Raw genomic sequence first — 24,500 nt, 5'->3', positions numbered from 1 at the left:
TGCATAGCAAAAGTGTAATTTTTATTGTTCACACATTCACACTTTTTTTTTTTTTTTTATAAAATACTATATATAATATTAAAATCAGAGTGAGTTAATTACATTTGCATGATCTTAAGAACTCTACACAATCTTTATAAATTACTGCGTGGTGTCTTGTGATAACCCCATGATTCAGCGTGTGTTTGGACGGCTGTGTGATAATGTCTCTGTGTTTGACAGTCTGGGAGCTTCATGAGGTCCAGAGCGAGTAGGTAGTGAGGGCCAACAGAAACGACACCATGAGCACCAGGACCTTCTGCGTCCACACACACGAGTCCAGCTTCTGCTCCAGACGAGAGTTAGTGGCCAGCACACGCATCAGCTGAGAAGATTCAATCATACACAATCAGATGAACTCAGGGCTGAGATTAATCACAGTGCATCAAGGCCTGCTTTCACAGACAGGGCTTAGACTAAGCCAGGATTAGGACATAGATCAATTAGACATTTAAGTCATTTTTATAAACATGCCTTTGAAAAAACAAACAAAACAACGCATTAAACATTCGTATCTTGAGACAAAACAAAGGCACTGATATATTTTAAGATCAGTCAGTGCAAGATCTTTCAGTTGAAACAGCTCAGAATCACATTTTAGTCTGGGACTAGGCTTAAACCTTGTCTGTAAACCCAGGGGGTAGAACAGTAACATTTTGTATTTACAGAAATTTTATTTAAATATGTAAATGAGGCTGATTTAATTAAACATGCACTAATTTGCATGCATTTCCAGAAGATAACTCTGAACATTTCATACAGCCAGGTTCAAAATTCTTGCTTGATTTTAAATGAGGCTGATTTAATTAAATATGCACTAATTTGCATGCATTTCAAATTATTGGAAGCTTGTTTCTCCTACAAAATAATCAAATTAAATTGTGTGTGTGTATATATATATATATATATATAATATTTTTTTTATTTTTTTTTAATCTCAACTCTGACTTGTTTTTCCTCACAATTATGAGTTTATATCTCACAGTTGAGACTTTTCTTTCTCAGAATTGCAAGTAAAAAAGGCCAGAATTGTGAGATTAAGAAATCGGTTACCTTTTTTATTTTTAGTTTTAATTTTGTGGCATGAATAAGCTTCTGTAACAGCTAGGGGAAAAAAACAGAAATAAATTTCGCCATGTTTTTAGGAATAAAACCTTGTAAATCGGTGTCTAAAAAAAATCTTCAGTATATATAGGAATAAAACTGTAAAGTTTGATGTATGTAAGTTCTGCTGAAGTGGAGAAAGAAACTCATTTTGAGAAAACAACATTTAAAGACATGGTATTGTAACAAATCTATACAGATGGCAAATAGATAGATATAAGTGCATTTATAATAACGTCACAATTCTCACTTTTTTTTAACAATGAAATATAAAACAGTTTCTTACTTTTTTGTTTTAATGGATTTTTTTAAACATTTTTATTAAATATTTTTTTTTTTATATATAAAATAGATAAAAAATATGTAAATAAAAATAAATTACAAAAAATAAATATTTCACTACAGTGAAATGTTATAATAGTATTTTTTGTTTTATTTACTTAATTATTATTATCATTATTACTTTTTAACATCTGGAATCACAATTTTTTTTTTATCAGAAACAATTGTTTTTTTTGTTTTTTTCAAATTATTTATCTTTTGCTCTAATTTAATTATGAGTATAAAATTCTAAGGAAAAAAGGCTGATTTTTAAAATATAAACCTGCAATTTAAAGAAAAAAAAAAAAATCTGAATTTTGAGATAAAAAAACAAAAAAATAAACTTTTTTTATTTTAGTTATTTCAGAAATATGCTTCCGTAATTCATGGAGTGATAAAAAGAGAAATCCAGAGATGTAATTTTGAAATCCAATCTAATCCATTTTTTAATCAAATTTGAACCTGGCTTTATCCAATGTTCATAAAGTGCAATAAAATAAACACTTAAAAATGCATTGAATGTCTTCTCTCTGCTGGTCTGAAACAGCAGGTCAAGCAGTCCTCTTAAACCTCCCAAAACTCACCGTGAACAGTGTCTCACCGTGCTCTGCAGGTCCTGATGCTCGTTGCTCGTCGCTGACGGACTCTCAGACAAGTTGCTCAGAATAGACTTTGGGCTCTCGAGGAGGTGACAGCGCAGCCTGAGGAAACAACGGCTGATTAGTGTCAGATAATAGCAGCTCGATCTCCTCTCAAACGCGCCTGACAGTCAGTCTGTTCTTTCACTTCTTTCACCTCTCAGAGTCCAAGCCTTTCCGTTTGTTTCTCAGCTGTGTTTGTGGAAGAAATCGTTCATTTACACTCGAGCGGCTCGTTATTCAGGGAACTTTCATCTACATTTTACTTATGCCATTATCAACAATCCTCCATGTGGATAAATTATTTGAGGTATAACTTTACAGTTATAATGGAAAAAAAAACTCTTCTTAAAACTTATTTTACATTGAAGTAAATACTTCTTGTTTTGTAATTATTTTTATTTAATAATGAGTATTAATTTAATAAAGTGGTTATTATCATTATATTATTCCTACATCCTAAATCATATTTTACAGTAAAATAACAGTAATATTTTTGTAATTCATATTTTTATTTAATGAATAATAAATATGAATAATTCACTAATAATGTGGTTCTTACATTTTTCTTTAAATATTTTATTTTATAGTTAAATTATACCCAGAATATTTAATTTGTTTTCTTTTGTAATTTTTATATATTTAATAATAATAATAGTAGTAGTAATAATAATGGCATTATTATATTTTCTCATATCTTTTTCTTTATTTTTATATTTTTACTAATAGTAATATTAATGATTTAATAATAACATGGTATTATTTTTATTATTTTATAGCCATATTGATATATAATCACAAAATTTTGACCAAATTGTGCAGCCTTACAAACAAGCACTGCAAACATGGAATTTTTTTTTTTTACCGCATTATTAGAACAATTGCTATTAGATTTTTTTCTCCCAAATTGTGCAGCTCTAATTATTTGTATTTATACGTGTGCATGCATTTGTTAACCTCATAATGTTAATTAATTATTTAATGAGCGCCACAGTGATAATATCAAAGTATAGCATTTCATAACCCAGACTGTGAGTTTTTTTTGTTTTGTTTTGTTTCAGTTGTCCCTACATTGTTTTGGAAACCCACAATAATTGTTTTGTACGAAAGACATAGATGAATCAGGATTTGTTTGTGAACGTTTATATGCAGATGTGTGTGGTGTGTGACAGACGTCACCTGTGCTCCATGACTTTGGCTTTAGAAACCTCCTTCCAGAAGAGAGCGAGCTCTGAGACACCGGCTCCGGCGCTGCTCTCCATCTCTGCTGCCATCACCAGAAACCTGTCCTGAGGAGACCTGGAACCCTACCACACACACACACACACACACACACACACATATAACACACACATAACACACGCGGGATTCACAAACCCTTAAATGCAAAAAAAAAAAAAAAATAATTGTATCTCATGATCAGTGATATCACACAAGCAGCGAGAAATAATTTTAAACACAATATTGTCTGTTTATGACAACAAAAGTATTACCTATAAAGCAGAAAGCAGCTGTGAGCAACACGAGGTGTTTAGTTTCTGAATGAATCCACGTTTTGAACAAATCAAATGAATAAAAGACTCAAAGACATTTAACGCCACCTGCTGGCAGTTTAAGTTCATTATTTAGAGTATTATTTCATTAAAAAGTAATGGAAAAAACTTTAAAGGGATCGTTCACCCAGAAAATTTTAATTGTCATTATTTACTCAAACCTCAGTGACTTACTTTCTTTTGTGGAACATAAAGGAAGGTATTTTGAAAACTGTTGGTAACAAAGCTGTTTTCCATTGCATGAACGCAAAAAAAAAAAAAAACTTTTTCAAATGATCTCTAGTGGTTCCATAGTTTATGTTTGTAGCCTAAACATTTCTGTAATACATTTTTTTTAATAAAATCTTTCTTTCTAAAGCTACAAATTGTAATGTCTACATGATACTTTCTCATTTAACACAAAGAAAGCTTTAAAATAATGTTTTGGGGGTATTTTCACAGTAAAATTTAATTTGTGATTAATTTATCGACACATCATGTAATTAATTAGATTTAAAAAAATGTAATCGCTCTGACAGCCCAAATATATATATATATATATATATATAATATTTTTATATATATATATATATATATAATATATATAAATATATAGATATATATATATATATCTATATATATATATATTATGATTACAGTGCCCTTCATAAGTATTGGAACCGTAAAGAGAATATTGCTCTGTTCGCTGAGTTGGAGTACAAGTAATCTGTAAATATGATAAAAAGATGAATATGAGACAAAACTACAAATTGTCACATTTTATTATTAGCGGTTTCAACACATACATGTTTTACCAGCTAAGAAGATCAGCACTTTTAGAGGTTCATCCCACTATTTGATGTGAGCATAAGTATTGGAACAGTTGAATTAAAGGCAGATGTAGAAGATTAAAAGCTAATAGTTAGTTTGCAGATCCCTTGCATGCAATCAGAGCAGTCAGTCTGTGACCCATAGACATCACCAGACTCTTCTGCTTTGAAATGCTTTCCCCAGCCTTTAATGCAGCCAATTCCAACTGTTGCAACTGTTTAGTCTCCTCTTCATGCTTGTTTCCAACTCTTTGATTTTCTCCATGTCCTTTCTTTTTATTATAGATCTTACTGGCTTCCTCTTTTCTTTTAGCATCCAAATTGCTTGCTTTTCTTTCAGAGTCGGCTTCCCCGTCTTCATCCTGGTTTGGTGTGAGTCATCATTGAATGCAAGACTTAGAATGCAGAAGCAATGGATATAACTGATAAGACACATTCCCTGCTTTTAATATCTGGAAGAATTAATGCAACAGGACACAGCTGAACACTTAGAAAGACCTGTGAGGCAACTGTTCCAATACTTATGCTCACATCAGATAGGGAGATGAATTCTAAAAGTGCTGATCTTCTTAGCTGTTAAAACATCTTTGTTGTTGACAATCACCCAATAATAAAATCTGACATTATGTAGTTTTGTCTCATATTCATCTTTTACCATATTAACAGGATTTCATGACTCCACAGCAAACAGAACAATTTTGTCTTTACTGTTCCAATACTTCTGGAGGGCACTGTATATATATATATATATATGTGTGGGTAAGTCTGTTTTGCATTTGCCCTCGTTTCATCGCTTTCCTTCACTCTTAAATAGCTCCGTGCACATTTTTACTTTCAAATAAGCGGCAATTCTGCGTCGATTCAATTCAACAAAATAAAAGTTCTGTGAGTCTGATGTTGTATTAACAAAATGAATAAGAATACACCATGCTATATGCCTAATATAAAATAACAAATTACTTAGGATACACAAAGGTATACAAAACTGAAAATCAGCAAACAAATAAGAAACATAGACGTTTATTAATAAAATGAATAAGAAAGCTCGGAGCACGGCATACACCTGGATGTCAGATAAAATAACTAAAAGTCTATCGAAGAAACCTAATGGTCACATGAACGTGTAAACAGACAAACTTTTTCAATATATTTGTAGTAAGTGAGATTCTCCTGCTCTTTACCTCCTGAAGTGAAACCACGATGTCCACACGCTGGCCCCGGTGCTCACAGCTGCTGTTTACTGGGCTTCACACGGCGGTACTTCTCTGGAGCCGTCGTCCGGACCTGAACACACAAAACATGATCAGACCCCAAACCAGCTCCCGGCATTACAGCCCATTTGTAGTGAGATTTAGACTAAACACATGGAAGCAGAATCCGTCTTAAAAATGGAATTTACAGAATAACATGGAATTTTGGTGAATAAACTTTCTCTTCAAATCAAGTAGAGCTGTTAAGAAGCTCAAAGGACTTCACTACAACCCTCCAAACTAAAAAGAAGAGAAGAATATAAGAAAAATAAACCAATTTCATATGGCCCTAACAATATATGTTTTTGTTTTTGTTTTTATAAACTTTTAATAATGAAGTACGTGTTTCATGATTTCAATTATCAGAAACTTTTAGATTACTAAAAATACATTTAACAAAATTCAGAGAAGAAATAATCTAGGACAAAAAATAAAATACAAAAACTAAATAAAATCCAGAAAAATGGATTGTAATTTTTAAAAAAAAAAAAAAAAAACGGAATCCAGAAAAAAAAAATTAAAAAAAAAAAAAAAAATTGTGGGGGAAAAAAATACTAGGAATTTGGTACAAAGTAGAATCTACTTTCATAGGGGCTTATACATTAGGACTTGGCAAACAGCCCCCAAAAAAACAAATTTAATTAAATCAGAGAAACCTGCAGATGAGATTGAATATCTGATGTTCTTTTAGTTCTAAAGTGTTTCATTCAAGTCATAGACTGCAGCTTTATTCAGCTCGAGTGATCTGCTGACGTCTCACCTTAAAGGCCACGTGGTTTTTGGTGACGTTGTTGAGGATGATCAAACACTTCCTCTCTGATTCTTTAGCACCGAATCGGAGCTCTTCTGATGGACTGAAACACAACACAGACTCGCGGTTAATCGTTACAGGATTACTGCATTCCTGAAATATCGATGTGTCACGTTTGAGTCTCGTTAGATAAATGGTGAGCTGATGAGTCTGGATCTGTTCATGTGATTCTGTGAATCTATGTGTGTGTGTTTGTGGGATATTGGGATATAAAAATCATCATCTCCATATTTATGCCATTGGCTCTGAAATACAGGATTCATCATTTTAATCAAATCACTGCGTACTAAGTAGATTCCAAATGCCTCGCATTGGAACATAAAATGCAGTAAAAATCTAGTTTACAATGCATGTTTTTTTTTAACTGAAAACAAAAATATGCTTGCTTACAAAAAGCAAAGAATTTTTATTTTTATTCACTCTAATTTATCTTTATTTCCGTTTTCGTTTTTTATTACCAGTAGGTAATTTCAGTTGTTTTTTTACTTTATTAATTATGTCGATTAGCTGCCAAGGCAGTTTAAGGTTTTATTTAACAATATTTCTTTTATTTTATTATTTAAAATTCAAATTTAGTTTGTTATTTACATGTTAACATTTCTATTTAAATTTTGTCATTTAACAGACGACGCTTTTATCCCAAGCGCTTACCAATGAGACAACCGAAAGCAAATCAAACCAACGAAAGAGCAATAATATGCACGTGCTCATATTAGTATATTATAGTGTTATATTTCAATTTCACAAAGAATGTGCATCATTTTGTCCAAGCAGGTCATAAAAGAACACATTTAATTTATAATTTTGTCTTAAATCTCTAAAATCGTGATTGGAATCGTGAGTTGAGTAAATCCATTACATGCCTATTAATAGGCACATGTATTGTTATTGTATATTTTATTTAACATGAATCATGTGCTGGCATGAACCACAGTCAGCCTAAAAATAGCATCCATCTGTCACAATCCATGTCATTTCAGTCATGGATCCCAGTGGATTGTGGGAAAAGCCTCCATTAGAAACATCAAAGCTGAGGCCGAGGCGAATCTCACGGCTCCTTCCTTTCATTTTCAGCGTGAACCATTACCTGCGCAAAGTTCAAACGCTCCCGGAAGGGATTGCAATCGTTTTGCAAAGTGAACAATCATTATCAGGAATTACAACGCACCCATCATGATCAGTTTTAAAACCTCATGTGTGCAGGAGAATGAATGGTCTTTGATTTGAACATTTGGCAAGAAAACTGTGAACAAAAGGATGCTTTGAATGAATTTTTTTTTTTGGCTGTGGATGATTGATTATTGAATGCAGGGAAATGACTGTGCAGCCTTCATTCATGACAGCCAGTTAGAAGAGAGATGCTCTAAGTTTATTTGAAGACACTTTTTAATGCTCTTAAAGTTTCTTATGCTATACAAGGTTGCATTTTATTTGAAAACCGTGATCAACTGATCAAAAGTGACAGTAAAGACATTTATAATGTGACAAAAGATTTCAATTTCAAACAAATGCAGTTCTGAATCCTGAAAATTAAAATGTATGTTTCCACAAAAATATTGTGCAGCACATCTGTTTTCAGCATTAATAATAATCAGAAATGTTTGTTGAGCAGCAAATCATCATATTTTCATGATTTCTGAAGATCATGTGACACTGAAGACTGGAGTAATGATGATGAAATACAGCTGTGCATCACAGAAATACATTACACTTTAACAGAGATTCACATAGAAAACAGCTGTTTTACATTCTAATAATTTCACTATTTTACTGTATTTTTGATCAAATAAATGCAGCCGTGCTGAGCAGAAGATACATCTTTCAAAAACATTATTTTGACCAGTAATATATTTATACCGTATAGTTGTAGAATGTGTTTTTGGGATACCATTAATATCCATTTAGTTCTGGTTTTATGTCAATCAACTTTCCAAATAAAAATAGAAAAATAATTAAACGAGAGAAAGCTTCGTTCATTTGCAAAATATTTCATTAACTGAATTATATTACTGAATTAATAACCTTACGAATATTTAATATATTCTCGGATAATACACAGAAATGAGAACGGTTCAGAAATTAGTTCAGTTTCATATACAATAAAATCCCGAAACAATGTATTTAACCCATAAACACTTTAATGAAAACTAGTTCAATTTATTTAATGTTCAGAGATGATTTAATTTTGATTCATTTCTGTGAATCAGTTCAAACGGTCCGCCTCACTGAATCAATTCAAAACTCTGATTCAATGATTCAACATCACTCAGAAATGTTCACCGAGTAATTCTTCATATTTAGTAAGTATCTGAAGGCAAATATTGCTGTTTATGACTGTGTATTAGTATATTGGTGCATATAATTGAAAACAATTTAGTAAGAAAAATGTGCCTTTTGAACGAGATCTTGGCTGTATTTCAGGAGTGCAGGGATTCACCTGATGTCCAGTAATGTGCCCTTGAATGTGGTGGTAGGTTTTCTAGCTCCTCTCAGGCGTCCAGGTTTCTCCTCTGTCAGATCTTCAGACTTCTGACTGTCTTCAAGGAAATTCACCTGCAAAACACGTTACAGGACATCATGATGCTATCAGCATTATTACAATGGAAAAGCATGATATCAGGTCTGATTTGTGCTCACAAACCCATTCAAATGCTCCAATATCGACACCTATACCAAGCAGCATAGAAAGAACGTTGCAAGAAAGTTGCATGTTTTAAGATTAATAACCTGTATGACAAAATAATTGCAATAAACATGACATCAGGTCTGATTTTGTGCTCACAATCCCATTCAAATCAGCAAACTGATACATGCAGGGTACACTGAATGTTGCTGCACATAAATTTACATATTTTAAGATTAACAACATGCATGATAAAAAAAAAAAAAAAAAAAAAATGACCTAATGAACCTGCTTTATTGCTCCAATATTGATAAACTAACACCATAAAGTATAGAACGAACGTCGCATAAACATTGCTCAAAAAAGGAGATATTTTCAGATTGACAACCTGTATGAGAAATTAATCGCAATAAACAGGAAAGCACAATATCAGGTCTGGTTTTGTGCTCACGAACTTGTTTAAATGCTCCAAAATCGATGATCTGATAAATGCAGAGTAGAAAGAAAGTTGTATGAACGTTGTATGAACGTTGCCGCACAAAAATGGAGATTTTAAAGAACCTGTATGACAAATGATTGCAAAAAATAGGCAAGTACAACATGAGGCATCATTCTGTTGGTTATGAACCAGTTCAAATGCTCAAGCTGATACCACACAGCATAGAAAGAACGGTGGCTTTGAATGTTTGCAGCACCAAAAAAAAAAAAAAAAAATACTTAACATATTTAAAGGATTAAAAACCTGTACGATAAATTAAATTGCAATAAAGAACTGTAACAGGGTTTTTGAAGATGATAAAACCAAAAAAGCAACAGGACTTTGTTTATTTTTAATGAGAATCGGCTATTTTATGGTGACTGAAATGCAACAAAGTCAAGCAGTCCTCAGCTTTATATAAATTAGCAGCAACCAATGGGATCAAAATTGGAAAAGAAACTCAGAACAAAGAGTCAATGTGAACACGAGCCCACAACACATGAATAAACATCAGGCCGTGATTTCCCATTTTAACCAACGCAGGAACTTTTATCCACTTCATTCAGCTGGCGAAACCCCAGACACACGCTGAGAACTGCTTGAACACACGCTTTCTTTGTGCTCGTGCTGTAGAAGTGGAAACAAAGTTGAAGTGAAAGTCTGGCGCAAACGACACCGTGCTGGAAAAAGAGGGAGAGATGTGGGTCAGGGGTCAAGGTCAAAGGTCACGGCGTCATCGGTCGTATAAGGTTGACAGAAGCAGCCTTATAACGTGTTCATTAATTAAAGAGGCAAGTTCGATTTGAAATGTTCTGGACTTTATTCAGAGTTTGATTGAAAATGTCAATTAAACAGCTTTTCAGATTACATTAAATGTTCTTCACATACGATTACATTTCACAATATGTCAGTCAGTCATTAGTGTCTATTCATTAGTTAATTGATCATTAGTGAGGAAACAAATTACATTGTATTATATATCCATTTTTGAAAGCATACAGTAATGAATCACAGTCGGCATTGTTAATAACATTGTTATTCTTTTTCTAAATCAAATGATAAAATAATAAAATCAAAACTTGTTTATGAAAATGTAAATGTGGAAAAACTTCATTTTGATGGAGTGTTAGAGCAAACTGAACCATTCAGTAGTGGGTCTAAATAAGCAACTCACAGTTTCAGAGTGTTACAAAATGTCATAATGCTGATGATGAAAGCAATCATATGACAGTGGTCTAGATTCTCAGGACTACTACACACTAGAAGAAGAAGAAGAAGCTCAGATTGTGCGATCCGCCTGAAAACCAGACGCTTTTCTGAAAGCACTGCTTAGTGTTTGCTGTGGCAAGAGTTAAAAGTCATGCAAACCCCAGCATTTCTTCTTTACTGCCTTGGAATCAATGGATTCACTGTTTTTTTTTTTTTTTTTAAGTTAGAGTCTAGAGATCTATAAAACTCAGGAAATTGACCAATTCTGGCTCTTTAAAGGAATAGTTCACCTAAAAATGAAAATTAGTTGAATATGTGCTCACTCTCAGTTCATCCAAGATGTAGATGAGTTTTGTTTCTTCATCAGGTTTGTAGAAATGTAGCATTGCATCAGTGTCTCAGCAATGGATGCTCTGCAGTGAATGGGTGCCGTCAGAATGAGAGTCCATATTTGTTTAAATTTGTTTAAATGGTGCTTGATCTGTGCAGATTTCTCTCCTGATTCACTTCAGAACACGTTTTCACTGGAGGAAGTGTTATTATGGACTATGGACTCATATTTTAGTTAAAAATATGAAAAGCGTGGATGTGTTTCATCTTTTGTCTTCTCCAGATATTAACTGATGGACTGGAGTGCTGTGGATTACTTGTGGATTATTGTGATGTTTTTATCAGCTGTTTGGACTCTCATTCTGACTGCACCCATTCACTGCAGAGCATTCATTGCTGAGACACTGATGCAATGTTACATTTCTACAAATCTGATGAAGAAACAAACTCATACTCACTGCAGAGCATTCATTGCTGAGACACTGATGCAATGCTGATTAAATCAATTTTTTTTGCTTTGTGTATCTTTAACTACACACTGTCATAGTCTCTCAAGCCTTAAAATTATCATTCATCCAAAAGTTAAAATTGTAATTTACTCACCCTCATATTGTTCCAAGCCTGTATGACTTTCTCTTCTTTTAAAGGGGTGGTTGACTGTTTTTTTTCTAGGCTTGATTGTGTTTATGGGGTGCAGTCTAACGTGTTAATGCTTTGTTTTTTTTTTAAACGCATTATTTTTCACATAATTTACCTTTATTACACACTGCTCTGTCCCTTCTATGAGAAACACACTGATCATTTCCTGTTTTTATGAAGCCCCTCCCTCAGAAATAGGTGATGGGCTCTGATTGGTTAGCTAGCCCAGTGTGTTGTGATTGGCTAAACCGCCTCTAGTGCGCGTCTAAACGTCCCGCCCCTCTCCTCAGCGGGATGTGCTCCGGTTGTTTTGTAAACAAAGGCATTGTTAATATCACTTATCAGTGTGAGCTCGATTGAGAAGCAGAGGATATTATTGAAGAGGATCTTGTTTTCTCTTCCTCTTCTCTAAAGCAGCGCAGCATGGCCTCGCCCCCTTTGCTGTCTTTCCCCGGGGGCGGGGTTTATCTGGGTTTGTGATGTCACGAACCCAGGAAGTAACTCGTTGTAGTCCCTTACCAGCTGTTTTTGTAGGCATTAAACTGCCAGAATTTTAAAAGACGATATCTCCGTTTGCATTGAACTTTCAGCTTTGTAACTTTGCAGATATTGTTTATGCTCAAACAGCAACATTACACACTAACTAATGTTAAAAAAGTGAAATCACAGTCTACCACCCCTTTAAACACATATTTTGAAGAACTCTGAGGTCTATACAACATTTACTTTCATTATATGAACAGTAACAACAAAAAGTTATTTTGTGTTCCAATATTTTGTGATCTCATGAAATACTGGATTCAGTCTTTTTTTTTTTTAATCAGCTGGTTTTCTTTCAATTAGCAGAAGTTTTGGATTTCTTTTTAGAACTGACTGATTATAAATCGTATTAATCTGATCTTATTTATGGATTGGCTCAAAAATGGAGTAGCATGAGTTCAGATCAGCGAGGACACCGATCAATAAGTTCCAGAAAGAAACACACAACCTCTGCTAATTGAATTGAAGTTGACAAAAATATTGAATACAATATTTGGGTAAACTGCTGAGGTGTGGAGAAAATCTAAATAAAGTGTGGAGAAAAAAATTATTTGGTGATAACTTAGTTTTATAATCAATTATTTGTAGGCCGATCCTTTTTTGTGGGTGGCGAATAATCAATTGTTTTAGGCAGAGTTGTGTGAGCAAAGTCAGTAAGTTTCAGTCTGATGGAATAACATTAACTAGCATTTTTAGGAAAAAGAAAATCCTGTCCAGGTCAAAAGGACCCAACATGAGGGTTCTTCCAGACTCAAATCTCAGATAAAACAGCTTATTTTGATTCAGTAGCAATGCAGGAAACACTCAGTATTTTTGTACGGTGTATCCGAACACATTTGAGGAATGCAGACGCTCAAGAACCGGTTCTAGATTCCCAACAACAGTATTCTCTAGTGTGTAAGAGCCCAGAGGAGTTTGACACAATGACAACACAAAGATAATAGTCAAATAAATCTGCTAATATAACGACTTCATTTACACCCCGTAACCAGACGGTGATTTGTTAAAAATATCAATCAAATATGCATTAAAATCATATGAAATGCCACTGAAACTGGGTTCCGTTGAAATGGGATGGACGCATGGGATGAATCTGGTTTGGCTCTGGAAACAGCAGGCCCTTGAGGATGTAGAAACCTCTACAATGTCTTACCAGTCCTTGTTTTAAGACAGACAGAGAGGGACATGAGAAAAACATGCACGAGACAAACCGAGCGCAACTTTGAGTTTCTCCCGTTCATTTCCTCCACAGGAATTTAGAAGATTCTTCAATAAAACCAAGAATCAAATCAACCAGAAGAATCACATTTAAAAACTCTGATTTGAATCAGCTGCTCTGTGGAGAACGAATGGGGTTTTTACTCAACTCGACCGATGCGCTCGATGGCGACCGAACATTGGAAGAGGATCCCAGGATCCCAAATGAAAGCCTATAAGCGCTTCATCTCATGCCAAATCAATCTAGAACCTGGAGCTCATGCTGAGTGTTTGAGAGTCACGTGATGAATCAGAGCCAACAATGAGACGTTCATGAGTTCATCATCATAATTAGCATATCTAACCACAATCAACACAAATGCAGCCAGATCACAAGACTGTGAGACGCCTGATTAGTTGATGAGATCAGGGATGAGAGTGACAATGACCCTTAACAGCACAATGCATCAGCTTGAAAGACTAGATAAGGCTTGTTATGATTACAGATGCAAGATGACCACTGAACATGTGACTAAATCATCCAATCTTCTAAAATACTATAATAAACTAATGCAGAGCTGGAAAATACTATCTGAATATTCACAATGATTATGCTGGTTAAAGCAACATTGTTAATGAGTGTTATTTTACTATTATTGAGATACTATAATAATTTGTAATAATTTTAATTTATGCCTTAATGTAAATTTTAGTTAAAGTTTTAGTAACTTAGCTGAGTTTAGTGTAATTTTTATTATTTTTTGTTGCTTTTAAATATGTTCAATATATTTTAAATATATAAATTTTTATTTCAGTTTTAGTTCAGTTATTTTTAGTGCATTTTTTTTTTTTTATTGAAAATGAGGAATGTTGCCTTGGAAACTAGCTGAAATAAAACACATAAAAATATATATATATTATATATATTTTTTTTTTTAATGATTGTAGTTGACTATAATAAACCCTGTTGTGAATATTGTGGTGGTTTTTATTTGAGCATTAAAGATTGTTGCTTGTTTTATGAATACATTGTTGTACAAGTTTTTTATATAAAAAAGATTTTTGTGGTATGTTTTTTAAAAAAAAATACTATTTGAATCTTTGCACTTAAAATTTCACATTTAATTAAATATGTTACGATTTCTTTAAAACAATTTTCACAAATAGTTACAAAATAAATCTTACATAAAATTTTCAGTGTATAAAAGTGTTCAGACAGATGTTTTTTTTTCATTGCAGTTTTAGTTGTAGTTATTTTATTACATTGTTACACAAAAAATTGAGAAATGTTGCCTTGGAAACTAGCTGAAATAAAATATATTTTTTTGTATATATTTTATTTTTATTTCAGTTAACGTTTTTAATTTTAAGTAATAAAAATATTGTTTTATGGGTTTTAGTTTTATGAATATTGTGGTGATTTTAATTTTAGCGTTAAATTTCCTAAAGATCATTTCATTAATACAATTAATATTCAAAATTTTCAGTGTAAGAAAGTGTTCACACAGATTGAGTTTTAATAGTGTCTCTCATTTCAAGTTCGGTAAAAAAGTTGTGTTGGCAAGTTTGATTCATTTCTGTGAATCAGTCCAAACTGTCTGCTTCAGTGAATCAGTTAAATATATGAAATGATTCTTTTGCATCATCATTCAGAAATGTTCTCTGAACTCTGTCGTTTTTCATGTTTTAGTAAATATTCATGGGTAAATACTGTTGTCTATCATTGTACATTTATCATCTAGGTTTTTGTTTTTGTTAGAATTCTTCTAGAACTATCATCCAGCTCTAGTCTTTGCTAGAACTCTATTCACCTCACGTTACCCTGATCACATAACGATTATCATCTCACTAATAAAGAGGCCAAAAGAGAGCAAGAGAGATTACATGGAAAGAGGAGCTTCAGTACAAAAGTCTCGGTGATGTCACTACAGCAAAAGCTTTGAGGTGCAGCATCAGCATGCTTTGATTTCAAATCACAACGGTCAAAGAATATTGATTCAGAAGCTCAAATGCATAGTCAAAAGTACAATCATTTGATTCCAAAGTAAGACAAGAATCATTGTTGGAAATCAAGAATGCGCAGTTACCCGAGTAACAGGTGTAGAGGAGTTAATCTCGCAAAAATGATCAAGAACATGTTCAGGTCACATTTTAAAATCAAAAGATTTTGGAATCAAAAGAGAGAAAATAATATTTTGCATTGGGAAAATGAATTAACCCTGTTAAGTCTGATTTGATCATGTTGATGATTTGGAGGCCTTAGAAACTTGGGTGTAAAGACATTTTCCAGTCTAATTCTAATTACCATGATGCAAGAAACATGTATGCAAAATGTGTTGTAAGAGATTTAGCAAAATATAATTTCTTTTGATTTTTGGGGAAATGTGATCTGGATTTGTGAACAAGGAAACGTAGATTAGACAGAACGCAGCGTGTGAACAAGAGGAAATGTGGTATACCTTCTTGGGTTTGAGTGATTGCTCAGAATTGAAACTGGATTCGAGAGTCTCTTTGGACTCGGATTCGATATCTTTGATGTCACTCTCATCTTCGCTGACGATTGGACCGTTTTCACAGATTGGAGACTGGAAGTCATCGTCCGGGAGAGGCGGATAACTGTATTTGAATTGGTCCTGTCACAAAAAAACAAAAGAATGTTAACAAATCTTTGCAATCCTGCAATGTATTATATTTTTGTTCTGCATTACACTTATTATTTGAAAAATGATAATCTTGACATGGTCACAGTTGTAAATGGAGGAGGACAAACTGGAGTAATTTCCAAAAATTTGAATTACATTGAAATATATAGCACAAGTAAGCAGAATAAGCTCTTTAACCCATAGCATCAACATCACATGCTAGATACTAAGTCAGGTTTATGTTGGCAGGCAAGATTTATGTTTCTTGATTCAAAAGTTAAGATCATACAAAGTCCTATTTTGAGCTGATGGTGGCGCTAGAGGGTTTTAGGCAGATACCCAAAAGTTGGTGTAATCAATGTTTAGACCCTTAGCAATAAATGTGCCAAATTTCACACCATTTCTCTATACGGTTCTTGGTGTTTCAACAATTTTGTGGTTACAATCATACAAAAAGCTATACTTTGAATTGATGGTGGTGCTAAAGGATTTTAGGCAGAGACCCTAAAACTAGAGAGACTAATGTTCAGACCCTTTGCAATAAATGTGCTGAATTTCATGATGCTCTTCCAAATAGTTTTTAGGGTTTCAACACAACACATATTGTTGATGATGCAACATAAAGCTCAAAGAAATCAAGCATTAAAATAGAATTTTACATTTTAAGGCAAAGAGCCTGCCTTAACTGATGTACAGAAATCAAATGATTAAACTTCGTTCCATTTTCATTTAAATATATTTGATCAAAGTACATCTATTATTCAAACTTCAAGCCACATTCAATTAAGAACAAGTAACTCTCTTATTTGTACGTACCGTTCCTCCCATGTGCGGTGGAAGGTGCTCGGGGCCGACATATGTCTGGATGTCACTCTTGGTGACAAACTTGAGCTTACTGATGGCTTCGGGGCCCAGCCACGTCTTCACTATCTTCCAGGCAGCTGCCACACACAAGAAAAAGTTATGACAAATGAACTGCTGTACCAGACATCATTACAAAGATCTGTTCAGATTGTCATTAGCCAATCACAACTCACCATTCATGATCCAAGGCATCTCGTACATGATCATTTTGGCTGAACAACAAAACAAAGATGTTTCAACAAAGATGTGAAATCCCTTTCTATAATACAGTGATTCCCAAACGTTTTGTCAGCCAAACCCCTTTGGGCTTAAATATTTACTTGGAAGTCTGAGATTTTTAAGTTAATATTTCTATAATTCAACATCACATTTGCATGTTCACAGTTCTCTGATGTCGTTAATAAGACAGTTTCACCTTTTTTAAAACACACTTTTTTAAATACACTTTTTTAAAATTTGATTTTAATTAACTTTTCATCAACCCAGTTTGAGAAAGCCTGCTATAATAGGAGGTTTAAAAAACAGAATATACTCACAAAGAAACTTTGGATAGTACACTTTGAAGCAGTTAATGATATACTTCACAAAGTCCATGTCCTAGAAGAGAAAAACATGGGAAAGATGCTATAATTCATAAAGCTGAATGATATGATGGTGTATATACTGCTTAAAAGTAAAAACATCAGCTGTTAAGAGATTTTATTGCTTTACCATTTATACCACAGTAAATATACAATATTTGTCTGGCTAGTAGTAAGACTGCTTTGTTATTTACATGTGAAATTAAAAAGGACTGCAACAAAAAACATGGATTTTTTGGGGTTCATTTAATTTCTAAATAAAAAAAAACTTAAAGGCTTTTTTTGTATAGCATTTTATTCGCTTGGATTACACAAAAATATGCCTTACAACCAAAGTATTTTATATATAAAGATTTTATTTTTTTTTATTTAGTTTAGCTCAATATTTGAATGTATGTCAGTGAGAGTGCTTACTTTACTGACCCACTTTAAGACTAAACCGTTGCCTCAAGTTCATCTGTAAAGCTGCTGTTAATCCATTGGCTAACTAACTGTTAAAGCACACCAATGGGTGTCAAATCTAACAGTACACAAGACTTCTCAACCAACACTGAATGCACACACATACTGGTCAGCCTGAACACTACTAGACTGTACTACAACTGGTTAATCATTCAATTGTGCAATTCTGATGTTTACTGAATGCCCAAGTAACCTTTAGCTTCATTTACTGTTGACACTTATATTTGTTCTCCAGATTGACTCCTGGGAGCCACAACAGTACTTTTCAATGAAAGTTTGTTACAAGAAAACCATAGAGGAGTTTTTATATGGAATATTTATTTGAAAATCCTGGTCACTGTTGTAAATGGACTAGAACAAACAACTTTTTACTGTTTTCATCTGAAGAAATTCCCCAAGAATTATTAATAAAGTGAAATGTATACAGTAGCTGTAATCACAATTTGCACTTTAACCCATAAAATCAGCAGATTTATGATGCCAGATATGATTTTCTAGAGGTTTCTAGAGTTAAAAGTTACGGATTCATATTTTGAGCTGATGGTGGCGCTAGAGGGTTTTGAGGTAGAGATCCTAAAATTGGTGCAATTAATGTTTAGACCCTTTGCAATAAATGTGCCAAATTTCACAAAGTTCCTCCAAACAGTTCTTGGGATTTCAACATATAGTAACATTCACTGCTTGGCTCCTAATAAATCGCTATGGATATAACATAAAGTCAATAAAAAGAAAACAAAAATATTTATTTATAGAATAGAGGGCAAGAACCTATGTTAACTTATATACAGAAATCAAATGATTAAACCTCAAAATCATTCTATTTAAATTCAAATATATCCGATCAAGGCACATCTCCACAGTAAAGACACCTCACATAACAGTCCAACCCGAACTACCCATTTACAGTCATATAAGATAAGCATTAAAAAGAGCAAATTAAAGCACACTCTAATTCCTCCATAAAAAACTGGCATTAGGTTTGATTAGGCTGCGGCTTTGGCTTCCAACAGCATTAAACTCCTGCATTTCTGCTGCAGAAACATGAGACGAGGAGATTTGCAGTTTGACGGGAAATTCTCTCGGATTAAGTGAGTGAGTGGGATTGACCAAAGGGATTTAAAGGCCACATAAATCTGCAAAGTGTTAAACCAGTGAGTGGCGTCTGTCCCTCTGCACCTTCAACTCATACAGCTAATGACCTCAAAATGTCTGCCAGAGGGTCAATAACGGCCCAAGACTAATCAGAACAAATGCACTCTGGTGACCTTGAAAGAAAAATTATAAAACTAATGGACAGAGTTGTGATCATAAGTTTACATACCCCTACAGTTGTGTTCATAAGTTTAGTAATTGAAACAAAATAAGAGGGATCATGAAAATTCCATGTTATTTTTTATTTAGTGCTGTCCTGAATAATCTATTTCACGTAACAGATGTTTATATATACTCCAGAAGACAAAATAATAACTGAATTCATAAAAATGACCCGTCTCTTAATGCATTGTGTGGATTTCTTGAGCATCAGTAAGTTTTCACTTTCTGTAATAGTTATACATGAGTCCATCAGTTGTCCTCAGTGTTAAAAGATGGATTTCAAAATCATAGTCACTGCTGTATTTTTTTTTACTCAATATATTATTTATTTTTTAATTAAAAATAACATTTTTACTGTAATACAGTAAAAATGTACTATAGTAATAAGAATTACAGTTGAGAATAATGACGATTTTTGTTTATTTAAAAAATTATTACTTTTTAAAGTTACAATAATTTTTACTGTAAAATGGTCAAAATTTTACTACGGTAATGAAAATCAGTTAAGAATATTGGTGATTTTAAATTTTTTTTTTAATGAAATTTAAATGTTACAATTTTTAATATAATTTGGTAAAAAATGCAAATGTTATATAAAATTTTAAAATATTTAACTACTACACATATATAATTATATAATATACATTTAAAATGGTTAATTTAATATATTAATATTAATATACATAAAATTTTATATTACATATTTATAATCAACCCAGTGAATAAAATGCATCCAAAAGAGACGAAGTGCCTTTCATTTAAATATTTTCAGTATAACTGGTACAGGAGAATCACAGTTTGACATTTCTGTTATCATACAATATCAGCCGTTGATTGCATGGCATTGTGAGCTTGAGCAACATTTATAAGCATGCAGAGTAAAGTGAAGAACTTACTATATTACTGAGTCCAGACTCAGACATGTCGAACACGACCGTCAGCGGCATCCCAGGCTCACGTTTGGCGTAGCGCTCCAGCCAGAAGGCCACATACCGCTTCTTATCCAGTATCGTCTTGGCATCTTTAATGTGCAGCTTCACTCTGAACCAGACTGCATTTGAAACACACAGACAGAAAGAGCAGCAGATGGATGGATATCACTTACTGATTCTTCAGGGGAAATTCAGTGCAAGGGAAAATCATAAAAGAAAATCACTATAGTATATTTATATTATTTATATTTTTTTCTTTTGGATTTTGGATTTTAGTGAATGATAATACAGCTAAAGAATTTGTTTTGAGCGTCTCAGTTTACAGTAAATCACTGTGTGCTGAGAGTTTAACATACATTTGGGAATGCAAGGTATGCCAGTTATGCTTTATTTTCACATTTGCATAATATCCAACATTTCTGAAGACACATAATTATGGAATTTCACTGGATTTGTCTTGTGTTTGAAATCCTGCTGTGACAGAAACTGCAGTTTTCCAGCAAACAATTACTGTATAAAAAATTTGACTAAATATAAATAAGTAAACTTAAATAAATATACTATTACTATCCAAATTATAAATAAATAAATAAACGATATCAAATAATTTACATACTTTTTATGAAATGAATTAAATTTTGCAGTGCATTTGTTTTACAATAGTAATATTAATGTATTAGAGGTAATTAATAATAATAATAATAATATTTCTATTATTATAAATTTATATAAATTTTATTTAATAAAAGTAATATGAGATCAAATTAATTAATTAATACAAATTTTTAAAAATATATATTATTATATAATAATTAATAATTATAATTGGTATAATATAATTATATATTTATTAATATTGTTTTTATATTCAAAATGTACTTTTATTGATGTATTTTTTTTTCTGATCTGGGATAAATTTTTATTATTTTTTTGTTTCTTTCCAATCAGAGGAACAGTTATTTCAAACAAAGTGACTCTAGTTAAGTACAGTATACAAAAAATATATTTTAACATAATCAAGGCAAATATTTCTACGCTGCTTTGACTAAATGAGCACTATTAAAAGCATGTATTATTGCTATTAAAATACACATTGAACTGTAGTTTTAACATGAGAGGCACATTTTAACTCCACCTACAGAGTTTGTTTCCTTCTTTGTCGTATCCGTGAAGGAAAACTGCACCGCTCTCAAACATCCATCTGGGAATACTGCTCTCTGTGAGGTCTACAGGAAGAAGAAAACAAAAATAAAATAGCACTCATTCATCACATTTTCTTTCTGAATCATCACAACAGTATCAGCTTGCAACACTTTCCTTCAGAACCTGATGACACATCTGATAAGAGAAGCCCAGCACTGACTCTGTGTGCTTTGGAGGCCGTGAAAGCTATTTTAAAGCTCTTCTGTTGAACACGTCAGCTGAAATGATTGCATTAACACACTGAAGCTTGTAAGGAGGATTATAACAACATACAATAAAGCTCTTCGTTAGAAAGTAAAGCTCAGGAATCATTTCTCTGGAGCACAAAGCCTTTCTTATAAACAGCTAGGATCAGCTATTAAATCTTTATAACTGTAAAACACAGACGGAGCACGTAGAAATGATGCACTATTTATCCATGAAGAACTCATGACCGTGATGGGATCAACAAATAATAATAATATAAATAGTAAATAGAAACCAGTAATACAGGACCAAATAGTTACAGCTTCAGTACTTAACAACTTTAATCATTAACTGCATCTTCTAATCTTTTAAAAAGGTGAATTTGTCAAGAATATGCCCGAGTCATAATCCAAAAATACATTTTATGTTGATTTGAATACATTTAATATATACAATATTTTTCACTGCAATACAGTAAAAAATTTTAAATAAATTTTAATTTTATTAAAATGACATTTTTACTGTACTTTACACAGTAAAAATGTACCATAGTAATGAGAATCACAGGTGAGAATAATGGTGATTTTTGTTTATTTTAAAAATTATAAAAAATAAAAAAACAACTTTGAACTTTGAAAACTATTTACAATAATTTTTACTATAATATGGTAACAATTGTACTACATTAATGAAAATCACATTTGAAAATAAGTGATTTTTTTTAATAAAAAATATTTTAAAAATAAAATGTAAAATTATAATAATTTTACTGTAATCTGGTAATAAAATTGTACTACAGTAATAAAAACACAGTTGAGAATAATGGTGATTTTTTTTAAATAAAATGTAAATGTTAAAATTTTTATAGTAATATATATATATATATATATATATATATATATATATATATATAAAATAATGTTGACCACAAATTGATTTTTTTAAAATGTTACCATTTTACTGTAATATGGTAAAAATTGTTCAACAGTAATAAGAAAATGTTTAAATGTTTTTTTAATTTTCTTATTGTAATATTATAAAAAATGTACTACATTATTTAGAATGATAGTTGAGAAAAAGGTGATTTTTTTTTTTTTTTTTTTTAAATAAACTTAAAAAATTTGTCCAGATGCATGAATGAGAACTCTTGGGTGACAAAATAAAATCCTGTAATAGTCCTAAAATACGTTTCATTTTCTTTTTGGCGCATGTGACCAAGATTTGTGGTACAGCAGTTTGACATGCATGTGAGTAACTTCCTCATTTCAGTCTCTTCTGGGAACAAGCATCGAGGCCACATACTGTACATACACACCATTCAGGGTAAACTCTTTCCTCCACTGCAAGCTCTCATCGATCATCTTTAAGGTGTCTTCCACAACAAACTGTCTCCATGTGAGGTAGCCTTCAACCAGAGCGTCCTCTTTGAAGAGTCGCTCCACGTCTCTGCTGTCATACTTGTCTTGGGACTCTGCAAGATTGTTAATAAACACAATGCAGGGTTCGAATCAGAGACAGACTAATAACAGTCCAGTAATAATAGACTGTTAATAGTTCTGTCACGACCAACATCTTTTCACAACATACATTATATGCATATGTATATATTTTATTTTAAAAAGTGTGTGTGTGTGTGTGTGCTGTTAATCGATTAATTGCATCCAAAATAAAAGTTTTTGTGTACATAATATGTGTGTTTACTGTGTATATATATATATATATATATATATATATATATATATATATATATACAGTATATATATATATGTACACATATTAAAGAACATATATATATATATATATTATGTCTATATATAAATACACACACATTCATGTATATATTTTAGAATTATGTTGTTTTTTTTTAGTATATTTTTTTATAATATATACTGTATGTGTGTATAATTATACAGACATAATAAATATACAAAGCACACACACATATATTATGCAAACAAAAACTTTTATTTTGGATGCGATTAATCATTTGACAGCACCAAATATTAATAAATATAAGAATCAGGAAATATTTTAAAGCGGTATATGAGAGTGTGCTTTCCAGGAAAATATCATAAAATCATTTATACACAGACTGTAAGGCTACACTATGCACTTATTGCTATTTATACCTAACTAGTGCGAGTTTTACAACAGCAAAAAACATGATTATTAAAACATGAATTGTGGAGGTTTTCTGACAGCTGTGATCTCAGATATTAAACATCAGCTCTCGTAATCAACCTTCACCGTAACACACGATCCACAACAGTCTTAAATGCCACTGTCGATGTTCTGATATTTAATATTATCGTTCGATCGTGAGAAGAGAATGCATGTTTTGGTGAAGATCACTACACTTGTGAACTTAGCGCACTGCTAACTCACCTCCAACATACTCGCTCTTAAACCTCTGCCGTGTTTCTTCGATCTTGCGCTCGATGTCTTTTGGAGAGCGTAAAATAGTAGTTATGAACCCATTTCAGATGAGAATATAACACGTAACGCTTCTTTTGTTTAGCTGTGTGATTACCTGCTCTGATTCCGCCTGTCCTGCCTCCGCCATGATAGAGCGCACTGTCAGGCAGACTCCGCGGTGGCCCGATCAACAATGGAATCGACCGCAGACTCCGTGAAACTGGGCAAACGGTGACGCCATGTTGGCTCTGACGTGTCAAACAAACCTTTGAACGCGCTCTCGCAGCGAGATAAAGTTCCTCTGATACGCTCTGGCAATTGAAAGCAAATAATCGCATCGTGTGCAGAGTCCAAACGCAG

General features: G+C 32.6%; 1 protein-coding gene across 1 annotated transcript; it reads right to left on the bottom strand.

Moving 5' to 3' along the window:
• Positions 1–24,425, bottom strand: mospd2 (motile sperm domain containing 2). Its single transcript, XM_042731926.1, is given in 16 exon segments — positions 1–364; positions 2,066–2,165; positions 3,282–3,409; positions 5,646–5,702; positions 5,704–5,748; positions 6,475–6,568; positions 8,963–9,078; positions 16,001–16,174; positions 17,000–17,124; positions 17,221–17,259; positions 17,584–17,644; positions 20,301–20,455; positions 21,476–21,562; positions 23,041–23,196; positions 24,111–24,168; positions 24,256–24,425. Coding segments are annotated over 16 exon segments (1,560 nt in total). The 5' UTR covers positions 24,289–24,425; the 3' UTR covers positions 1–232.
• Between the last annotated feature and the right edge of the window lie 75 nt (positions 24,426–24,500).

The sequence above is a fragment of the Cyprinus carpio genome, chromosome B9, assembly GCF_018340385.1.
Source record: "Cyprinus carpio isolate SPL01 chromosome B9, ASM1834038v1, whole genome shotgun sequence".
NCBI lineage: Eukaryota > Metazoa > Chordata > Actinopteri > Cypriniformes > Cyprinidae > Cyprinus > Cyprinus carpio.
This window is presented reverse-complemented; position numbering and strand designations above follow the sequence as displayed.